This window comes from Nematostella vectensis, chromosome 15 (genome assembly GCF_932526225.1).
Source record: "Nematostella vectensis chromosome 15, jaNemVect1.1, whole genome shotgun sequence".
Taxonomy (NCBI): Eukaryota; Metazoa; Cnidaria; class Anthozoa; order Actiniaria; family Edwardsiidae; genus Nematostella; species Nematostella vectensis.
In genome coordinates, this window is record NC_064048.1 from 6,863,088 (window position 1) to 6,883,996 (window position 20,909).

At 40.8% G+C, this 20,909-nt stretch overlaps 2 protein-coding genes and 1 pseudogene across 5 annotated transcripts in view; 2 read left to right on the top strand and 1 right to left on the bottom strand.

The window, feature by feature from the left end:
- The first annotated feature begins 2,245 nt into the window (after positions 1-2,245).
- On the top strand, positions 2,246-6,322 carry LOC125560756 (uncharacterized protein K02A2.6-like). Its single transcript, XM_048723087.1, has one exon. It carries the CDS (start codon positions 2,246-2,248, stop codon positions 6,320-6,322), a length of 4,077 nt encoding a protein of 1,358 aa, XP_048579044.1.
- Positions 6,323-10,058: 3,736 nt separating this feature from the next.
- The window catches only part of LOC116611454 (golgin subfamily B member 1), a 40,083-nt gene continuing 29,232 nt past the window's right edge, over positions 10,059-20,909 (bottom strand). For all 4 annotated transcript variants that reach the window (XM_048722332.1, XM_048722333.1, XM_048722331.1 and 1 more), the window contains 7 exons: positions 20,270-20,370; positions 19,562-19,619; positions 19,072-19,164; positions 18,844-18,931; positions 18,021-18,072; positions 16,874-17,025; positions 10,059-11,281 (listed from right to left, as the gene is read on the bottom strand). In XM_048722332.1, the coding sequence (XP_048578289.1) occupies positions 16,911-17,025; positions 18,021-18,072; positions 18,844-18,931; positions 19,072-19,164; positions 19,562-19,619; positions 20,270-20,370 (507 nt within the window). In that variant the 3' untranslated portion in view covers positions 10,059-11,281; positions 16,874-16,910. The remainder of the gene's footprint in view (positions 11,282-16,873; positions 17,026-18,020; positions 18,073-18,843; positions 18,932-19,071; positions 19,165-19,561; positions 19,620-20,269; positions 20,371-20,909) is intronic.
- LOC125560757 lies at positions 12,357-16,040 on the top strand (annotated as a pseudogene).

Sequence of the window (20,909 nt, forward strand, 5' to 3'; positions counted from 1 at the left end):
CTGGAAATTCTTAGACATCTGTACCCGACAAATTGGTGGAAGATTGTGAAACCTAAAGCGTGTGGCGCACTGTGAACCTCAGAGTGTTAATAAACCTTGAGCAGTTGAGCCAGAGTAATGGATATAATAGCCCAAATTTTGAGTTTACTCTGCCATTCTTTTGTCTTCATGAAGACTTAAAGAATAAGTCTTGAGAAGACGAATATTTAGGAGAGCCGAGTTCCTGCTCTGGTTATAACTGTCTACATTAATCACAACCCATGGAATACACCAATTCATTCGAATGCCTTAGTTCCCTTTTCCGCTTACTAGACCACTTCACTTTAGTTATCGAACTTTGTTGTATGGGCTTTATAATGCATGTTTTGTGGATGATTATTCTTGATGATTTTTCTCTTGTCAAGATCATACCTTCCTTAGTCCCTCCTCCATCGGAGTCTTCTCGGGGTTCTATATGAAAAGCCTTCCACCACATCAAGCGAATATAAATGTAAATCTATATAGATTTAGGCAGTGCCTAAAGGCCGAGCCAGCGTTTGATACCTTTTTGCGTTGACTTATAGGGGTAATTTAGGGGGATCCAGGTGTCTTTAAAATGTTTTTTTTAAAGTAGATTAGTCACTTTTTACTGCCTTGTCATTATGAATTGTACAGGCCCGTACCTAGGAGCCCCCCCCCCCCCCCCCCCCCCCCACACACACACACACACACACAACGGCCAAAGGAACACTTTCGGTTCTCAATAGACGTGCTATTATTTGTAGACAAAACTCACTCTGGTATGTAGCCAGATCCGACATTAAACCTCACTTGGAGATACAGCAAAGGCGCGGTCAGATTTTTATCAGATAACTCCCCCCCCCCCCCGGAAATATAAGGTCCACTTTTTTTATTTCTCACCCACCTAGAAAAATCCTCGGTATGGGTCTGTTTGCATTGGTCCCTCCAAATGTATCAAGCAAGCACTCATTTAATAATATTAAATATGCAATATGAAAGTTAACAAATACTAAACCTTGTTGTGAAAAAGGCTGTCAAAGTTTAGGTGTCTTAGTTGACGAGAATGATTTTCAGGAGTCTAATGGTCAATTCTTATTTTCCCTCTTATTTAACTCCACTATCTATATATTTTTTTTTTATCAAAATAGCATTCTAACAAGCTTTGACCTTGTGAAGAATATATCAAGGATGTAACAGTGTTCCAAAGAATTAGATGCCATACTGTAGTTTTCACGTACTGCAACTGATTATTCAGAAGAATGTGTTGAAATTAAACTCCAGAAATCTCTCCTGACATGCATTACATATTGGTGCACCCACCCTTTGGCCTTTTTTTAGAAACTTTGGATCCACCCATACTGGCTACTCAAAAATAAATGCAATGGAGGCAAATCCTAAATTACTGAAAGTTTCTAATTTCAAACCAAACCATGTTCATTGATCTATGTTGGGGGCAGAGAGGAATAAATATACAAATAAACAAAAAGTCAATTGGGAGCTGAGAAATGGAGAAATTTGACTCTATTTAAAGAAAATGTTACTCTATTCTAAAACATTTATAACAATAATGCAATAATAACTTGACTGAGCACTTTCCTAGTATTTTTCCCTTCCCTATTACCTTTAGGATTGATATAAAACTGTTTTCCTTACAAATTTACTATTGAAAAAGCACGAGTTTGTTGTTATCTTTATATAATTTAAGTACTTTGATCTAATAAAAACCTCTTACCTTCATAGAAGTATAGAACTTGTATCAAAGCTACATTCTGACCAGCTTTGCCCTTGCAAAGAAACAAATAATAAATAAAACATCATTCCAAAAATATAATGATATAGTTATACATTTCAGGTGCCATATGGAAGTTTTGTCTATCACATACTGGTAATACTCCATCACCAAGGATATTTAAGTCATGCATTACATATTGGTGCACCCACCCTTTAGCATGTGGCCTGCTGTTTTATAGAAACCCTGGGTCCACACATGCTAATGCTACTCCAAAATTAAATGCAATGTGTTGTAGTTTTACTTCCGGTTAATTAGCATATCTTTCGCACATGCGCACCCGGATGGAGTTCCTCGTGTAGTCCGCCATGTTTTGTATTGTGTTAATAAAATAGGTGAATAAAAAGCCTTCAAGTCAACTTATTACATGGTGTCAGAAGCAAACTGAAGGAAAATCACTCTCAAACATACCAGGTCGGTATTTTACGAGAAATCTAGCAAGTTTACACAAGGAAAATGGCCGAACTCACGGGACTCACTAGCCCTCGTATGGACTGGAATGCAACCGATCTTCAACAAGCGCTAAAAAAGTTCAAGGCAACCGTCGAATTGTACTTTTCTGGCCCGCTTAAGTCCAAATCGGAGGAAGAAAAGGTCAGTTATCTGTTGATATGGACGGGAGAAGAAGGAATTGAATTAGTTTCTACGTGGTCGCTAACCTCAGACGAGAAGAAAAAGCTGTCAACTTACTGGGAGAAGTTTGAAGAATACGTCGCCCCCAAGAGCAATTTTCGCTTAGCACGATTTAAACTACGCACTCTGAAGCAAAAGGACGATGAATCAGTGGATTCATTTATAAAGAAAGTAAGATTGCTAGCCAGCGAATGCAGGTATGATAATGTAGACGAACACATTATTGACGCTCTAATTTTCGGGTCTCGCCGCCCACGTGTCCAGGCTAAACTCCTCGAGTTAGACAACACTCTAACGCTCGCTAAGGCAATAAACATAGCCAGGACTGAGGAAGCCACTTCGGCTCAGTTACAAGATATTAGAGGCACAAACACTATACCTGTACACGCAACAACCCACAAAAGCCCTTCTTCACATCCCAAGACACACTCACGTGAAAATAAACAAATACAAACTTGTGGGAACTGTGGCACTAGCCATAATGTGACACAAAAATCCCTGTGCCCCGCAAACGGAACAAAATGCAGCAACTGTGGGAAACCAAACCACTGGGCCAAGGTTTGCCGTTCCACCAAACCCCAAGGTCCCACCCCGAGGGGAAGAGGCAGGCGGGGAAACTGGAACAAATCAAAGCAACAGATAAACACCCTCAGCAATGAGAATGCTAGCACTGCACCTGAGCCCCTAGATTCCCCACAGTTATATTTTCACTCTCTGACCATTGATAGTATGTCTCGACAGATCACTCAAGCGCTCGTCAACATACAGGTTAACTCGAGTAACGGGACACTACCACTATTATGCAAGATTGACACTGGTGCTGAAGGAAATGTGATCCCATTAAGCAACTACAAGCACATCTATCCAGAGTCACTCTGCGACATAGACGGCAAGCCCCTCAGCTTAGCCCCATCAAATACAAGGATAACAGCATATGGAGGCCATGAAGTACAACACTACGGTACCTGCAACCTCACTTTACTACATAACGGTCAGTCCAGCCCTCATGAATTTCATGTTGTAAACACGACAGGACCTACAATCCTAGGACTACCCACATGTACTGCAATGAAGCTTGTAACCCTTAACCACAGTCTAAGCAAAGACCAGGCTGAGCCAGCCGAAATACGACCAGCTCAAGTACCCAAGGATGACCCTGAGGCAAAGGCAGCTCTACTAAGACAGTATGCTGACTGCTTCGAAGGCATCGGATGCTTCAGCGGAGAGTTCCATATCACACTTGACCCTACAGTACCCGCTGTGGTTCACCCGCCACGACGAGTCCCTGAAGCACTTCAGGAGCCTCTGCGCAAGGAGTTAGAATCCCTCGTACAGCAAGGAATCATCACCAAGGTTGATGAACCCACTGACTGGGTCAACTCGCTAGTCTGTTCCACAAAGCGGAATGGCTCCATACGACTCTGCCTTGATCCAAAGGACCTCAACTGCGCCATCAAACGTCCACATCATCGTACACCCACTCTTGATGAAGTCTTATCAAAGCTAAGTGGATCCGAGTACTTCTCCATAGTTGACGCCCGCAGCGGTTATTGGAACATAAAGCTTGACCAGGAAAGCTCACTCTATACAACATTCAACTCTCCCCATGGAAGATTCAGATTCCTACGACTACCCTTTGGTCTGATTTGTGCTCAGGACATCTTCCAAAAGAAGGTCGATGAAACCTTTGGTGACTTACCTGGGGTGACAGGCATCACAGACGACATAGTTGTTTACGGACGCAACCGTAAGGAGCATGACAATAACCTGAAAGCAGTAATGGAGCGTGCCCGTGAAACTGGTCTGAAATTCAATGCTGACAAATGCAAAATTGCCAGCAAGGAACTTGTCTTCTTCGGACACACCCTAAGTGCAGATGGTCTGAAACTTGACCCTACTAAGGTTGAAGCCATCAACAACATGGATCCTTCAACGAGCCTCACAGATCTCCAAGTCTTCCTAGGTATGACGCAATACCTTAGCCGTTTCATACCCAACCTCGCTTCAACAGCAGCGGTCCTCTGGGACTTGACAAGGAAAAGTAGTCAATTCCAGTGGTGCCCAGAACACCAGAAAGCTGTAGATGATATCAAGAAGCTCATCACATCGCCAGCCTCGCTGCAGTATTTCGACAGCACCAAGCCTGTCGTAATCCAGGTGGATGCATCTCAACGTGGCCTCGGCGCGACACTCATCCAAGATAAAGGCCCTGTGGAGTACAGAAGTAAGCTACTCACTGAAACCGAGAGGAGGTACTCCAACATAGAAAGGGAAATGCTTGCAGTCGTCCATGGTCTCGAGAAATTCCACTACTACGCTTATGGACGCCACGTCCAGGTCCACACGGACCACAAGCCACTGGAGGCAATATTCAAAAAGCATCTGGCCAGCGCGCCACCCCGCATTGCCAGGATGATGCTGCGGATACAGAAATACGACATCGACATTCGATATGTCCCAGGGAAGGACATACCCCTGGCCGACGCCCTCTCACGACTTAACCCAAGTCCCGGTGACACTATCGCTGGACTTGATGTCTCTATACATGAGCTACACTTGCACCTCAATGCTAGCCCTACTAGGATAACGCAGATCCAAGAGGAGACGAGGAAGGACACAACACTTCACTCACTTCGTGCCGTCATCGCCCAAGGTTGGCCAAACAAAAGAGCCGAATGCCCTGAGTTACTACACCCATACTGGAACTATCGTGACGAACTTACTGTCGCCGATGGATTGGTCCTGAAGGGTACCCGAATTGTAATTCCAAAGACCCTGCAACCAGATGTTCTACAGCAGCTACACTATGCACACCAGGGTGCGGAAAAATGCAAGCTCAGAGCCAAGGGATCAGTCTTTTGGGCGAACATCAATGCCGACATCGACAACATGGTCAAGAGTTGTGCTCCCTGTCAGCATAATCAGTCCATGAACACTAAAGAACCGCTAATGCCTCATGATGTTCCACCAAGGCCCTGGCACACCCTAGCATCTGACTTGTTCTCCTGGAACGGTTCACCATACTTACTACTCTCTGATTACTACAGTAAGTTCCCAATTGTGCGCAAGCTAACTAACATCCAATCATCTACTGTCATCGCTCACCTCAAAGGAATATTTGAGGAGCATGGCATACCAGACAAACTTGTCACAGGACATGACACCCAGTTTACGTCTGCTCTATTCAAGGTTTTTAGCAGCACCTATGGATTTATTCATACAACTACAAGCCCATACTACAAGGAGGCTAATGGCTTCATAGAGAGAAATGTGCAAACTGTCAAGGATCTCCTTCAAAAGTGCAAGGAATCAGGGCAAGACCCACATCTAGCCATGCTGTGCCTGAGAACAACCCCTTTGGGTCACACCCTGCCATCACCAGCAGAGTTGCTAAATTCCAGAATATATCAGTCTAACCTGCCAGCTACTTCCAGGCATGCACTACTGAACAAACCTGACTATGATGCCAATGTCAAGCTGCAAGCCAGACAAGACCGACAGAAATCATATTACGACAGGACTTCCAAGTGTCTACAGCCTGTCTACCCTCAGGACGCTGTCAGAGTCTTCAACCCCCTCAACTCCAAATGGGAGCCAGGAATAGTTCGAGCCGCTGCGCCAACCCCACGCTCGCACATTGTGGACATGGCCAATGGCAGTACTCTCACCAGAAACCGCAGACACATTCGTCCCACAGGTGAAAAACTAAGCTTGAATAATACCTCAGCTACTGATGACTACGAGCCTGTAGCAGAACCAGCACCTAACGGCGACCAACCCCCAACAGAGCCAAGGACGTCTACACCTGGTACCCCTGCGAAGTCCACACCTACCCAAAGTGGTCCACCATTACGCAGATCAACACGGACAGTGAAGCCCCCAGACAGACTGAACTTGTAGCATTTGCTACACAAACATTAGATATTGAGCTATGTTATTATTAGTACTGCAAAGTTCTTTGTTTTTTTTTTACACCCCTAATTGGACACTACCAGTCACATTTGTACTCATGTAATTTTTCAGCTTTTCAGCTTAGAGAAGGGGATGTTGTAGTTTTACTTCCGGTTAATTAGCATATCTTTCGCACATGCGCACCCGGATGGAGTTCCTCGTGTAGTCCGCCATGTTTTGTATTGTGTTAATAAAATAGGTGAATAAAAAGCCTTCAAGTCAACTTATTACACAATGGAGAAGAACAAATTTACTTGGGAAACAAATTTACTTGGAAAGCAAAATCCTTGATATTACTGAAAGCAGTGCTAAAAGAAAATGTCTTATTTCAAACCTAACATATTGGTGCAGAGGGGAAACAGCAAATAATATCAATTGCATACAAAATAGTCAGCAGAGAGAAAAAAGGAAGAAATGGGAGTATATCTTTGATAAAAAAATAACAATAATGCAACAACACTCTCCTAACATTTCCCCTTTCCCCATTATCTTTAGGTTGATAGATAAATGTTTTCTTTACAGATTTATCATTGAGAGCAAGTATCTTGCTCTAAAAACCTATTACACTTATACTGTTGTATAAAAGTAAGAAATCCCCTACTATATTATCTTAATATTTGCCTATTTTTATGCCTTCCAGCCTTTAGAATCAATCATGGCCCTCAGGTAGTCCTTAATTATTAGTCACTTAATTATTTTTTTTTCCAAACCATAATTTTCCACAACTATTTGAATAAAAATAAATAAACACATTAGGAAGTATGCAAGATGCAGACAATATAAAAGCAAAAACAATTTAGGTAAAAAGGGTTGCATTTTGTTTTTTTTTATTTTCGAAGAGAAAATTCTTTTGTAATTGTAAAGTTAAAGTTATGATAATGTTGAAAAAAATGTTGCTGTATCTTTGAAAAGATTAAATACACAGAATATAAAAACAAGAAAGGTCTTCTTTAGCAATATATGACAGGATGATATTTGTCAGCCTTCATTAAATATCTCAACGCAGTCAATAAAGTATAGAGAGAACGAAGAATATCAAAGGATGTGTTATGCTCAACATGTTTGATTAGACCACGAATTCTCAAAGCAAACTCTAGAAACAAATGTATAAATCCAACAAGCTAAGTGGCATTGATACAGTAACTAGACTACTACGTATTTCTGTCGTTAAATTCTTACTTACCGTGAGGAATATACGCCTGAATTTATAGAACTTGTAAGTATTTACGTATTTACATCAAAACAAGGATATATGACTTTGATATGGCATCTTGACGTCAACCTAAAGCTGGTACGGTGTTTTAGTCTGAGCGATGGGTTATGGAACTCGTCGACACAAGCGTATGATTTTTATAGCTAAAAACAAACATCAAGGCCCTTTCTTCTCAGGATCTTCTTACATAAATTTAGACGTGAATGAATATATAATGGTAGTGTAGATCCTCCATAGTCCTCTATAGTCCTCTTTTTAGCTGTTGCGACGGGCGGGATTCACGAGTACTAGGGTATATTTTACTATCGACTCGTACTTTAGACAAAACGGTTCCTAAATGACTTCAGTCCATTTAAATCCGCATATTTTTTATTAAATACTGCCTTTTTTTGCTGTGAACATACGAACTTTGAACTAAAAACACATAAAAGCGTAAGACCAAGTGTGGAGTGAGAGTTGCGTGGCTGGATTACTGGCTGGCTGGCTGATTTGTGACACCACAGGGTAACCGCGCGATGACCACAAAACCAAGTCGCATGGCTTACCATATTTCTATACCTATGGAGCTCCACGCGCGGCCTGCGGCCGCGCTGGCTCCGCTATAAATGGTAATCATAGTACGCGCCCGTGTACGCCCCTGGGCACCTCTTCAAAACAACTTATAACCACGACCCCACGGTACGCGGTAGGCGACCCCTTAGAGGATTAGAAGAAAAGAAAAAAAAAGTCATGCACCCACTTGTAATACCAACCCAAACGAAAACAAAAGTTTGACAAACAATTGAACCCTTTAGATCTCGAATCAACCTACGCGCTAAAAATCATGTACATATATTATTTCTTAGAATAACAAAAACGCAGAAAGACAGCTATTCAAAGAGGTAACAAACTGCATAACAAGAATGAATGTTGACGATAAGACAATAAACAACAGTGCAAATGGTATTTATTCTATCAAAAATACCATGGAACTCAAATTTCTTCTGAATGAAGGATAAGGTGGATTCTGCGATTATATTACTTATAATCTTTATCCTTACAGGGGGGGGGGGGGGGGGGGGGGGGGGGGGGGGGGGGTAAATAGGGGTATGTAAATCCGCCGATCCGCAACATTTTCGGGGCAAATCCGTGGATCCGCAGATATTTTTAGATCCGCATGGTTTGAAAGATAAACAGTAGCATCGATTGAAATTCATTTAAAATCCAAAATTCGACCGTCAAAGCAGTCAAAATCCGAAATCCGTGCCCAAATTGTCAACAGATCCGTGATCCGCCGTATTTCGAAAATCCGCCAATCCGCTAAAGGAATCATCAAAATCCGTAATCCGTGAGCATTTCGGGTCTGAATCCGCCGATCCGCGAACCTATTCACCCCCCCCCCCCCCCCCCCCACTTACAAAGAATTTTACCCATAAGCAGTGATTGGTCTTAAAACTGCTATTCGCCAATTGCCATTCGCCATCTTACACTGGTGGAAAGTCATTAAAAATACCCTCCTTACTCCCTCCCCCATAGGCGTCTTCTCGGAGTTCTTTACGAAAGGCTCCGGCCACATCAAGCGAATATACAAAGGGCTCTGTAATGCCTGGTGCACACATCTTCGTATGTTCACGTGTGAATGGTTTGACACTGACATAAACCCGTTATAACGCTCGTCATACTTCATACTTCTTCCTCGTCATATTATAAATTGGCACGAAAAAAGTCCGATAGTATTTCTTTGCAGAAATATGTCCGTGAAATTAGAAGATAAACAAAAATGCAACAAAAAAAATATAACCGCAAATATCTTAAAATCTGACTTTTAGATTTTTTTAAAACTTCAAATATGTGGAGGCAAACGTCGTAAGTTTTGTGTAAGGGGTATGGTTTAAAAACAATTTTCCGCATATAGCGTGTATTTGCAAAAATCTAAATGCACATTATCCATTGTTTTGTCGCTATGGTAACATAAATGACAACAGCTCACATTTTTCCAAAAATTAAATCCTTACTTAAAAAATGGACATAATCTTTAATTCCAAGCTTTGCGCAAGCGGAAACTGTGGCCCTTTAAACATGAGCGGTAGTATATTTATTAGAAAACTGCAGGCAGCTTCCATAAAATGGTCTTCCTTTCATTGCAGGTTTCATAGCAATACAAAACTTTTCGTCAATATTTTGACCAAAGCTCCCTTGTGCGCTTAGTCGAATTTGCATTCAGTCAAGCTAGAAAGTAAGCGCTTGAGTAAAGGAAACGGGGAACAAAATCGTGAAATCCAGTATCGTAAAATCCATGTTCCACTGTGCAGGCAAACACTCGTGTGTTGTATCTGCGTGATATTCCAACTTGGATACGATAACACGAACTTACCCTACACCCAAAGAAGCTCGAGTCAAAACAAGCTTGAGCAATTTCTATTAGGATTACTCGAATTTCCCGCTATCTCAAATGGTTGTACCTATAATAATTGGCCATTGATCCACAAATCATTTTTATCCTCGAAATAGTCACTTTATTTGGTTCTCTTATATCTTTAAAATATTTACTGTCTTTCAACATTTGTTGCGATTTCGTATTTAAAGCAACATCACCGTCTGCATTACAATTATATAATTAAATCTCTGAATAAAAGTAATTTACTAATGCAAAGGCAACAGCGAAAAGCTAAAACTAAAACTTAAAGCAGCATTGTCACCAGTTTACTTCCGGTGGTCCGACGGAAACCTCAACCGTTAAAAGACAATAGAATCTATAAGAATCCACATCCTCAAAGAAACTTCCAATAGACATACTGCTTTCACAATTTTGAAATATGTTTTGCGTCTTCCGTTAAAAAATCATCGGAGATTGTTATGTAATCGACCGGAAGTAGACTGGTGACAATGCGGCTTCAACCCAATCCCACCCCTCAAATCATATGCCCCTCCGTTTTACATTTTGTGCAGTGCTCGAGGATTGTGGGACGCGCGCTATCCTTGCGACCTTGAGAGTTTTAGGGATCAAAGCCCCGTGCAAACTGTGCTAGCAACTGCTAGCGAATTTTCGCTTGACTTACTATATGACAAAAGAAATGTCAAAATGGAAAATGGACTTTCTGACATTTCCTTTGTCTTGTGGTCAGTCGAGCAAGAATTCGCCAGCAATGCTGGCAGGTGCTGGCGCAGTTTGCACGGGGCTTAATCCATAAAGGATAAGAAAAAACTTCTATCTCATTAAATTGAAACTTGATGGCCTACTAGCATTGCAAACGGTGGAGAAATGTGGAATTCAATACATCAATCTAAAAAATTAAATCGAAAACCTTTGGGAGCGCCCGCAAAGTACGCTGGATCCTCGAGCATGCAGATGTAAATATTCTCATATTTGTTATTTTCCTAAGGCGACTGACTGAGCCGTTTGAGGCTTGTGATTCACGCATTCTTACGTTTCTTAAATATTTGTTCTGGTGGCCACAAAGGGCGCGTCACACAATAAAAATAGGCCTCAGGACAGTCTGTTTAGACAACACGGCAGCAAGGCGGTTTATTGTGTCGATAACAATAGCCTTTTTGGTTTACGAAAAAAATCCTTCTTATTCCCTATTTATCTACATTTTTTGCACTAGTCGCCCTCTTTAAAATAGATGACGCACTCGCGACTTCTATTCTGATTATCTAAATATCACGATGGATGGCTCGGGCGTAAGCAGTATGTGAGTCACAAGGGGAGCGTTCTAAAAGAAGATAAAAAGGCGGAAGATTAGTTTTAAAATTCAGTTTGCATGGATTTTCTTTATTCAAATGAATAATATGGCATGCCGATGGTGTGTAATATCAACTGCAATATACAATCGATTGACAAAAGGTTGTCGTCAACCGGCTTCGTGACTACGCGGGTAGCCCGCATGAAAGCATGGTTAAAAACAGCTGAAGCGCCTAGCTGCGTAACCCGCAGTGCTTTATGGGTATCAAATAAATAAAAACAATAATAAAATAAATATAAACAAACACATGTTTAGAAAGCTTTGGAATGGTTGTTTATGTACCTCTAAACGTTCACACGGCGTTCAGAGTTCAGGATCTAGCCATATATACGTTACCCATGAACCACTGCGAAAATGAGTCTAATATAGGAAACTTAGTAAAAGCTGTTTAGCCAAAACAACCTCGGCGCGCCACCTTAAGGTTACGGTTCACCGTCAGATTTTTTGTAATAACAAAACACTGCACATATTAAGATTTGTAATATAATTATGCATCTACCCATTGCTTTTTTTTTAATTAGTTTTTTTGCTTTTCAGTTAGGGGCCGAAATACAAAAAAATCATACAGTTGTCTTCGGCGAAAATGTTGGTACCCTTACTTCGCGCCTAGGTTAACGCAATACGTCTTATTTCCATCAACACATGTCAAGCTTCAAAAGGGGTTCTCATTTTTTCCATATCGTATTCCATTGAAGAGTTATTGTATTTCAAAGTTGCCGCATGCAAATTTCGGCTATTTCCGGCCTTTTGGCGAGAATAACTTTTGATTCTATTCTGCACCGCACTGAGGGACCACGCGAGATAGAATTGCGCCTGCGCGAACTTCATTGTATTGCCGCCTTTCTGCGAACAATAAGTTCTATTTCGCGGTGATAAGTGAATTGAGCAAGGAAGTCTCAGGGAAGTCTAAGAGAAAGCGAGAAGACGGAAATCGTCCCCGTTCCACCGAAGACCCCGAGAAGATTCTCCGCATTGATGAGGAGAATGGCGCCAAAATTGGCGAACCTACCCAAGCCTCGACAGATGTGCATTAATGTTGGACGCTATGAGGCAAGGATTTGAGAGTATCAGTAAAACCCTCGCTAGCTCATCCAGTGACACGGCTAATGCCATATCAGAAGCGTTTGATTCGCTTAAAGAGCTTGAGGTCGGTTATAAAGACGAGAGCGACCACGGAACAGAAAACCACTAGGGCGAAGAACCCCCCTCCCACCCTCGAAGAAGCGCTGCACAGAGTCAGCGACGCATGATCACAGGCAGGAAAATAAACTGATAGTGACTCACTTCTCGAAAAGAAAACTCCAGCCTCTAATGAGGGAGAGCGTGATGTGCTTAATGAGCTAAAACAAGACCTCCAAAAGGAGGAAATAAGTCCTAATATTATCAGCGAGCTCGCGGAGATTATAAACTCGTTGCTGAAAGACGGGATGCCTGAAGAAACGCTCCAGCGGAAATTGAATAAATACCACCGCCCAGGAAATTATGAAAATCTCACTAAAGTCAAAGTAAATCAGGCAGTCTGGGATAATCTGAGTACGGGAGTACGCTCGCAGGATGTGAAATTGCAAAAAGTGCAAACATCTTTGGTCAAAGGCATGTGTGCCTTGTCAAGTGAACTTAGCAAAGTGCTCGAAAAATTGTCACTGATTTCTTCGTGAAACGACATATTTAGAGAGGCCAGTGATGCCTTTGCTCTCATTGCTAATGCGAATATGGAGCTAAATCAGAGACGAAAAGAACTCATGAAGCCTGACTTAAATAACGAGTATAGACACTTATGCTCATCATCTTCAACTGTCACTATTACTGACCAGCTTTTCGGAGATGATCTGGCCAAGGAAGTCATAGAGTTGACTGAAGTCAATCGTGTGGGGAAGCGGGTTACCACAACAAACCCAACAGCTTACCCCAGATCTCGTGACAACGAAACTCGGGAGCTGGAAGCTATGGCTCAAGGGGACGGATGTTTCGTACAAGGAAGTCTTTTTTAGACTCATGAAACTACGGCAACCAGCAGCTGTACAACACAAACGAGACACGGAGGTTCAATAAGCAAAGAGAGGGAAATGACTGAAACATCTCTTGATACTACAAAACATGAGGTAAGAAAATGTTCACTTGCGTCTAATGACAAAATAGGTGGACGACTGAAGCATTTTTCCTCCGAGTGGGCAGAAATAACCAATGACAAGTACATTCTTGATAGTGTACAGCATTACAAAATTGAATTTATTGCTCACGTCCCTGAGCAACACTTTGTATTTAAGGAGATCAATTTCACTGCCAATGAGAAAAGCTTTGTAGAGGAGGAAATTTGTAAACTTTTCATTAAAGGAGTCCTTATAGAGGCCAATCACTGCACAGGAGAATATATTTCTAATATATTCATCAGACCTAAAAAAGATAACAGCTACAGGCTAATTCTTAATCTGAAAAATCATAACAAGTATGTGCAGTACTATCATTGTAAGATGGATACTTTACAGTCAGCCATAAGGCTCATGAAAAAGAATTGCTTCATGGCATCAATGGACTTGCGAGATGCTTATTACTCAATACCTATTGACATTGAACACCAGAAATTTATAAGATTCTCCTGGAAGGGAAAACTGCTTCAGTTCACCTGTTTGGGGTTTATTATCCACCCAACTAAATCAGTGCTGTTTCCAACTCTTATTTTTTTGGGATTTATCCTTGACTCTGTCAATATGACTGTGAGCTTAACACCTGAAAAGATGTCCCACATTAAAGATAAATGTGCCAGCCTAGTCAGGAAGGGAGAAACAATCATTCATAACCTGGCACAGGTAATCGGTCTGCTTGTCTCAGCTTTCCCAGGTGTTCTGCATGGGCCCCTATTTTATAGACACCTTGAACATGACAAAACCATTGCCCTAAGGATAAACAAGGGCAATTATTCTGCAAAAATGAAACTTTCTGAGGAAAGTGTAGCAGAACTTCAGTGGTGGGTCAATAACATTGACAAAGTAAATTACCCTATTTGCACCACTAACTCGGAAATTGACATCGGATGGGGGGCAGTTAGGGGCTCAGAGAAAACCGGGGGAAGATGGACAGAGTTTGAGTCTCTAAGTCACATTAACTGTTTAGAATTAATGGCTGTGTTTTACGGCTTGAAAGCCAGATCAGTTCACATTAGAGTTTACTCTGATAACACTACCACTGTAAATTACATTGCATCCATGGGAGGGTCACAAACCATGGAATGCAATTCAATAGCAACTAAAATCTGGCTATTTTCCATAGAAAGGGAGATATGGTTGTCTGCAGCGTATATCCCTGGAAAAGAGAATGTCCAAGCGGACAAGGAATATAGGGTATTCAGTGATAACAAAGAGTGGATGATTGTACCACAATTATTTAAGCAAATTACTGATACACGGGGTGAACAAACCATTGACTTGTTTGCCTCAAAGTGAAAAAAGCAAGTAACATGCTATGCATCTTGGAAACCAGATCCAGATGCAACCTATGTAAATGCTTTTTCAATCAGTTGGAATGATAAATTCTTTTATGCATTTCCTCCATTTAGTTTGATTGCACGCTGTCTCCAGAAAATAGCGATGGAGAACTCAGAGGGGCTGCTGATCGTTCCAATGTGGCCAACTCAGCCATGGTACTCACAGCTACTCCACATGTTAACAGATGTTCCAAGGATGCTTCCACGAGAGCCAGACACTCTGAGAATGCCAGCGAGAGAGGACATTGTACACCTACTGATAGGAAAGATGACATTGATGACTTGCAGAGTATCAGGAGATCCCTTGAGACACAGGGAATTTCTCAACAAGCTAAAGAGATCATACTACAATCATGGAGACAGGGAACCCAAAAACAGTACATCAAACGATAAAGTATAGTGCTGCAAGGAAAGTTGATTGCACTGATCCCTCTATACCTCAAGCATTAGATTTCCTCGTCGAGTTATATAATCAAGGTATTGGTTATAGCGGTATGAACACAGCGAGGTCTGCTCTTTCATGTATCTTAAAGCCAGTGAATGGCATTTCGTTTGGATCTCACCCTACAGTCAGTCGGTTTCTGAAAGGAGTGTTTCAGTACGGTACACAGAAACATGGGATGTTGGTACAGTTTTGGCCTACCTCGAGACAATCCCAAGTACAGCTGATGCTTCGCTTAAGGACTTAAGTTTAAAAACTGTAATGCTAATTTCCCTTGTCTCAGCACAAAGAGGGCAAACGATTCATATGCTAAATCTCAAGGACAGAAACAGGGATAACATTTGTTATGTCTGTGCCTATGAAACAGACAAAACCAGGGTCGAAATCAGTTACTGTTCAGTTTAAACCATATCATGTTGACCCTACACTTTGTGTGGTAACTGCATTAAGAGAATATGTGTTACGTACAGAAACACTACGAGGTGAATGTAAACAACTGTTTATTAGTTACTTGAAGCCGTTTAAACCAGTGTCTAGGAGAACAATCAGTCGCTGGATCAAAGTTGTTATGAAGACAGCTGGTATTAATACAGATAAGTTCAAGCCAGATAGTACTAGAGCTGCGTCTACATCTAGAGCTAATATTTCCTCTGTGCCTGTAGACCAGATTATCTCAGTTGCTGATTGGAGTTCAGCTAGCACATTTGCGAAGTTTTATAACAAACCAGTTGATGTAAACAATGGCTTTGCTGATACCATTTTGGCAGCAGTTAAGTATTAATAAACCATTCTTGATGTTCAGTTAACCATGTGTGCAGTTTGCTTGAAGTCTCACGTGATCCCTCAGTGTGGTGACAGAATAGAATTCAAAAATTAAACGAGACTTACCTGTAAGTTGAAGTTTAAGGTAAGTCTCGTTTAAATTTTGAATTAAAAAAACAATATAAAAAAATGAGAGCCCCTTTTGAAGCGAGGCTATTGATCTACATGTCTGTCAAATTATACGAAAATCGGACAGATTCTAGGGTAGCAACATTTTAAAAGTTTGTTGCTTTTTAACGCATTTTAATTTCGCTGTAATGCGCCTTCAAAGTTTTCGGGAGGGCTTAAGGGATTACGGCCCTTCACACCTAATAGGAACTGGCGTCAGCCAATCACGACGGTAAGTGTCAATCTCAGAAAAAGAACAGACCCACAACAGGACAGACCTCACGCAGTCAAGTCAGTAGATCACAAATTTTTACGGAAAGAACAGGGGCAAAGCAAAAAGAAAAACACGGGCGAGAAGAAATGAAGGCGATCCCGAGACTCTCTTCTCTTCCAATATGTAGACGCGCGTCGCTGGGTAACATTGGAATTCTTCTGAAGCACGGGATGTAGCGCGGCGCGCTTAAAGGATTAAAATATTTTGACACCAAAGGCGAAGATGTTTTTTCTTGTTCTAGAACGTTTTTTGTTTAAAAAAACCCTATAAACTAAAGTATTTTTAAATGTTTTTAATCGGAAATTGTTAGATAATGATATAAAACATATTCCTGCAATAAAAAAATTTTTGGGCCATTTTCGTCGCCCAACGTGAACCGTATCCTTAATTGAAATTGGTGTATTCGGAGTAACAGTCTCTTACTAGAGCACTTACTGCATAAGTAACGTTACATTTACGTCACATTCCTGTGTCACGTGAACAGTTTGAAGACGAACATCAGAGCAAACACGTGTAATAAGACAACGTAGCCAATCACAACAGCCCTGCCAAGACCACGTGGGAGACCCAATGACGACAGAGGTTTGCTAACAGAAAAGGAACATCTTGTTAAGTTCACCGCAAATGATTAAAAAAAAGAAAGCAAAATCAAAAGCTTGGAAATAAATCGGGTATCCATATTTGAAAAGTTGCTTGAGAGCTCACACTCACACGAGCACCCCGAGCCTTTCGTTTACGAGTCGTTACAATAGTGATTTGGTGGACGTCAATCATATTATTTGATTTCTTTCCGATTTAGCATCGGTCACAGCTTTAGATCGATCACAACCAAAACAACATCAAAGTGGATTGCCTTCTCTGCAACTGTCACCGAGAAAATACCGATAAACACAAAGCCAGCAATTGAATAAAGTACGAATTGTTTCTTATCTTTGCGCTTTTGTTGATTTAGTGTGTATGTGTGCATGTATTCCTAGTCTGCTTTCTTGACGCTCGGTGCTTTGCGGCGCTCTCTCATTGGTTAGCGGTCTAGCGCCACCTAACTGCGAAGTGGCTTCCGTCACCAAAAACCAATCGCGACTCGAAAACGAAAAACGCAAGGAGTACGTGTGAGTGAAAACGAGTGTAAGCGAGGACGACAACGATGACTAGGACAACGAAATCGTGCTCTGTACATTTTCGTAAGAAACAGATAAAAATAAACTAAGGAAATTATTTCTACAATAGCCAACAGTGCAACACCCGCATTCTCAATAGACCCAGCGTCGTTGTTTCGTGAAAAATGGCTGAAATGAAGCAGACAGAACGCATACTCACGTGCTGCTACTGAGTTTTCTAGTTCCACTATGACCAGTTGCCTTACAGACTAAGGACGCATAAATACAGTGTAAGCCTCGACTTGAGGCAAATTTCATGCAAATGCAAAAATGCAAATGCAAAAACCTGTGAATACTTCGTGATCTCGCTGGTATTTGCAATCGATTCAATTGAAATCGAGGATTGGATTGAATTTATGAGTCCTCAGTGCCTATGACCAGCAGGCACAATGGAACTCGAAACTGGACTATTATGTGGTTCTTACCCCCGTCTGAAAATCTGTCTAAGAAAGGACGCCGAAGACTTGACTTGCCGTCCTAAAGTTAAAGACGAAGAGAAAAATGCATATTTTCTTAACTAATCAAGATGTGATCATACAATTATTCATACCTTAGCTTGCGCTATACGAATGTTATTTATTTACCATTACTATTACTATTGATTTTATTTCTAAACTTTTATTGTCTACTAACATTTTTGCCGCGTTAAACGCCTTAAACACAAGGTTCCGCTATAAAAGGGAAAGCTCCTTCCTACCCCGGGTACAAAATTGGCATTAATATTCAGAACACCGCGACGCTAGCAGTCACAAATAATAAGTCTTCTGTGAAAATGTTTATCTCTGAGCCTCAGTCGGTTGGAAGATAACTATTTTTGCACAAGTTACAAGACATTTGCGTTAATGGATAGCGATTTGCTGCCCACTCAAGTTTAAATGTGCGCTATCCATAGTTTAGTGCATCTGCATAAATTCTTATTGCGCTGTGATGAGAAGCTCATATTCTAGAGCGCACAGTGCTTAGTATCACCTTATTTTACGATAAAGAGAAAAATTTTAGGTAGAGTCTAGAATAATATTTAATTTGGTTTGAATATGAAATTTGAATTTAGCGCTAAGAGCGAATTATTCTGACATGCTGACTTACTGATGGCTAATTGATACTCATATGAAGCAAATGATTGATTACTCATATCAAGCAAATATTGTCCTTATTTGAGCGGAATTAATATGGCATGCTACTTCTTTATAAGATGGTGACGAAAATCGAATGACAATTTTTAAAATAATTATATTTGATTTGCCTTACCGACATGCGAAGTAGAGTACTGGTAAAGCAATCGTCTGGACTCCGATGAGCTTGTACTGTCGTCTTCGTCGTCGATGTCGATAGCAAGCTGAGAAGGCACGAAGGAGGATCATAAGGTAACACTTTGCACAAAGAGCTTTACTTACTCAGGCCTCTTCATCCCTGATGGGACATAAGGTACACATTTTAGAAGATAAATTGCATTACCTTCTGTGTAATAAATCTCACCTGTGTTGGTCTCTTGTGTCGAAGTTGTTCTTCCGTTTGGTTCAATCGTTTTTCAAGTTCTTGTCTCGCTTCCCGCTCTTCCTTCAAGTGTGTCTAATAGAAGGAATATTGGTCAACCCGCTTTTAAAGCCGCATAGTCACCAGTTTACTTCCGGAGGTCCGACGGAAACCTCAACCGTTAAAAGACAAAAGAATCTATTAAAATCCGAGATATTAAACAGGCCATCCGCTATAAATTATCAATCACATCCTCAAAGAAACTTCCAATAAACACACTGCTTTCAGTATTTTGAAATATTTTTCGCATTTTCCGTTAAAAATCATCGGAGATTGTTACGTAATCGACCGGAAGAAAACTGGTGACAATGCGGCTTTAATACAAAACTAAATACGGTTGCCTTCTAAGCTTGAGACGACAGTCCACCACAACACACTCCCTCTACTTTCTTTCACAGTCAACCCACACAGCAAACAAACCGTAATTATGTACCTCGAGGTCTGTGTAGCCTTGGCACTTCTCTTCGTACAATTTTCGGGTCTCTTCGAACCTAAAAAAAAAAAAAAAAAAAATGCCGATAGTTACCATCATATCATTGCACTGCACGAAGTATCTATAATGTCAATTTTAGATTTTAGTGCACACATATTAGACCAAAGCGAACGCATTTTGGTCCTATGTGCACACATTTTAGATCTATGTGCATACATTTAAGACTAGTGCACACATTTTAGATCCAAGTGCACACATTTTAGAACTAGTGCACAAATTTTAGATCCAAGCAAACATTTTAGATCCAGTGCACAGCACATTTTAGAATTGAAAGCAAAAGCTTAGAAAAGCGTAAACATATTTTATCTGAACATGGTAAACAACAAATAAGCACATTTCCTTCTACACAAACTCTAGCAATTGGCATTCAGATTTCTGCAAGACAGTTATCGTAAAAGTTCGGCTCTGATCTTTTGCTTCTACAGTACACCGCTCGATAGCTGTGAAAGAATGTTGAAAATTTAAAAATGGTAAGGATTATTTGGATAAATTCTGAAATACTAAAGAAACCAAGTTTTATACGCTATTTACCAATTTTGATTGAAAATATTGCTAAAGCCATCTCCAAACAACCGATGGAAATGGATGCTATCTCTGATAGGATGACAAAATGGTGGTTGACTAGAATCTTGTATTTAGCAGCTTTACCGTTCTTGTATGTCCGACATCCCCATTGATTCAGGTGGCGACTGGAGTTCTCCGTCAACTACAACCTCCGTAAGCTCTTCAGCTACCACGGGCACATGGACCTAGTTAATAAAAATGAGTTTGAGTCTACCTTTGATATAATGGGATAAAAAATATAACAACAACATCATCAACATTAACCACAACAAATATCCATATGTACAGGAAATAAATCTGAGCCTGAAATATATTTTCCTTCCTTGCATTGTTAGGGAATATTTCATTTACAACCCGATGTCCAGGTTAAATCAAGACTAGCGTCTTCAAGTCAACACGAGTTAGATAATGCATTGTCAAATTAACATTAGTAAACAACTGTTACTAGTTGTCGTGGGTAAAACCAAGATTATAGAAAAATACAAAACAAAAACAAAGCAGAACGGATTCTTAGAAAATACCAGACTTTACATTTAACAGGCCCTTGTACGTCAGGTGATGCAAATGAGCTCGTGACAACTGCTTCATAGAACAAGACATAAGGAAAAGGACAAGCCTGCGTATTCATTTTTAGCTTTTCGCGTTAGTGCCCCTTAATACTATCAAACCATACATTTTGTTGGGACAAAATTACCAAAAGTTTTAAGCCGAGCCTGGTCCGGTC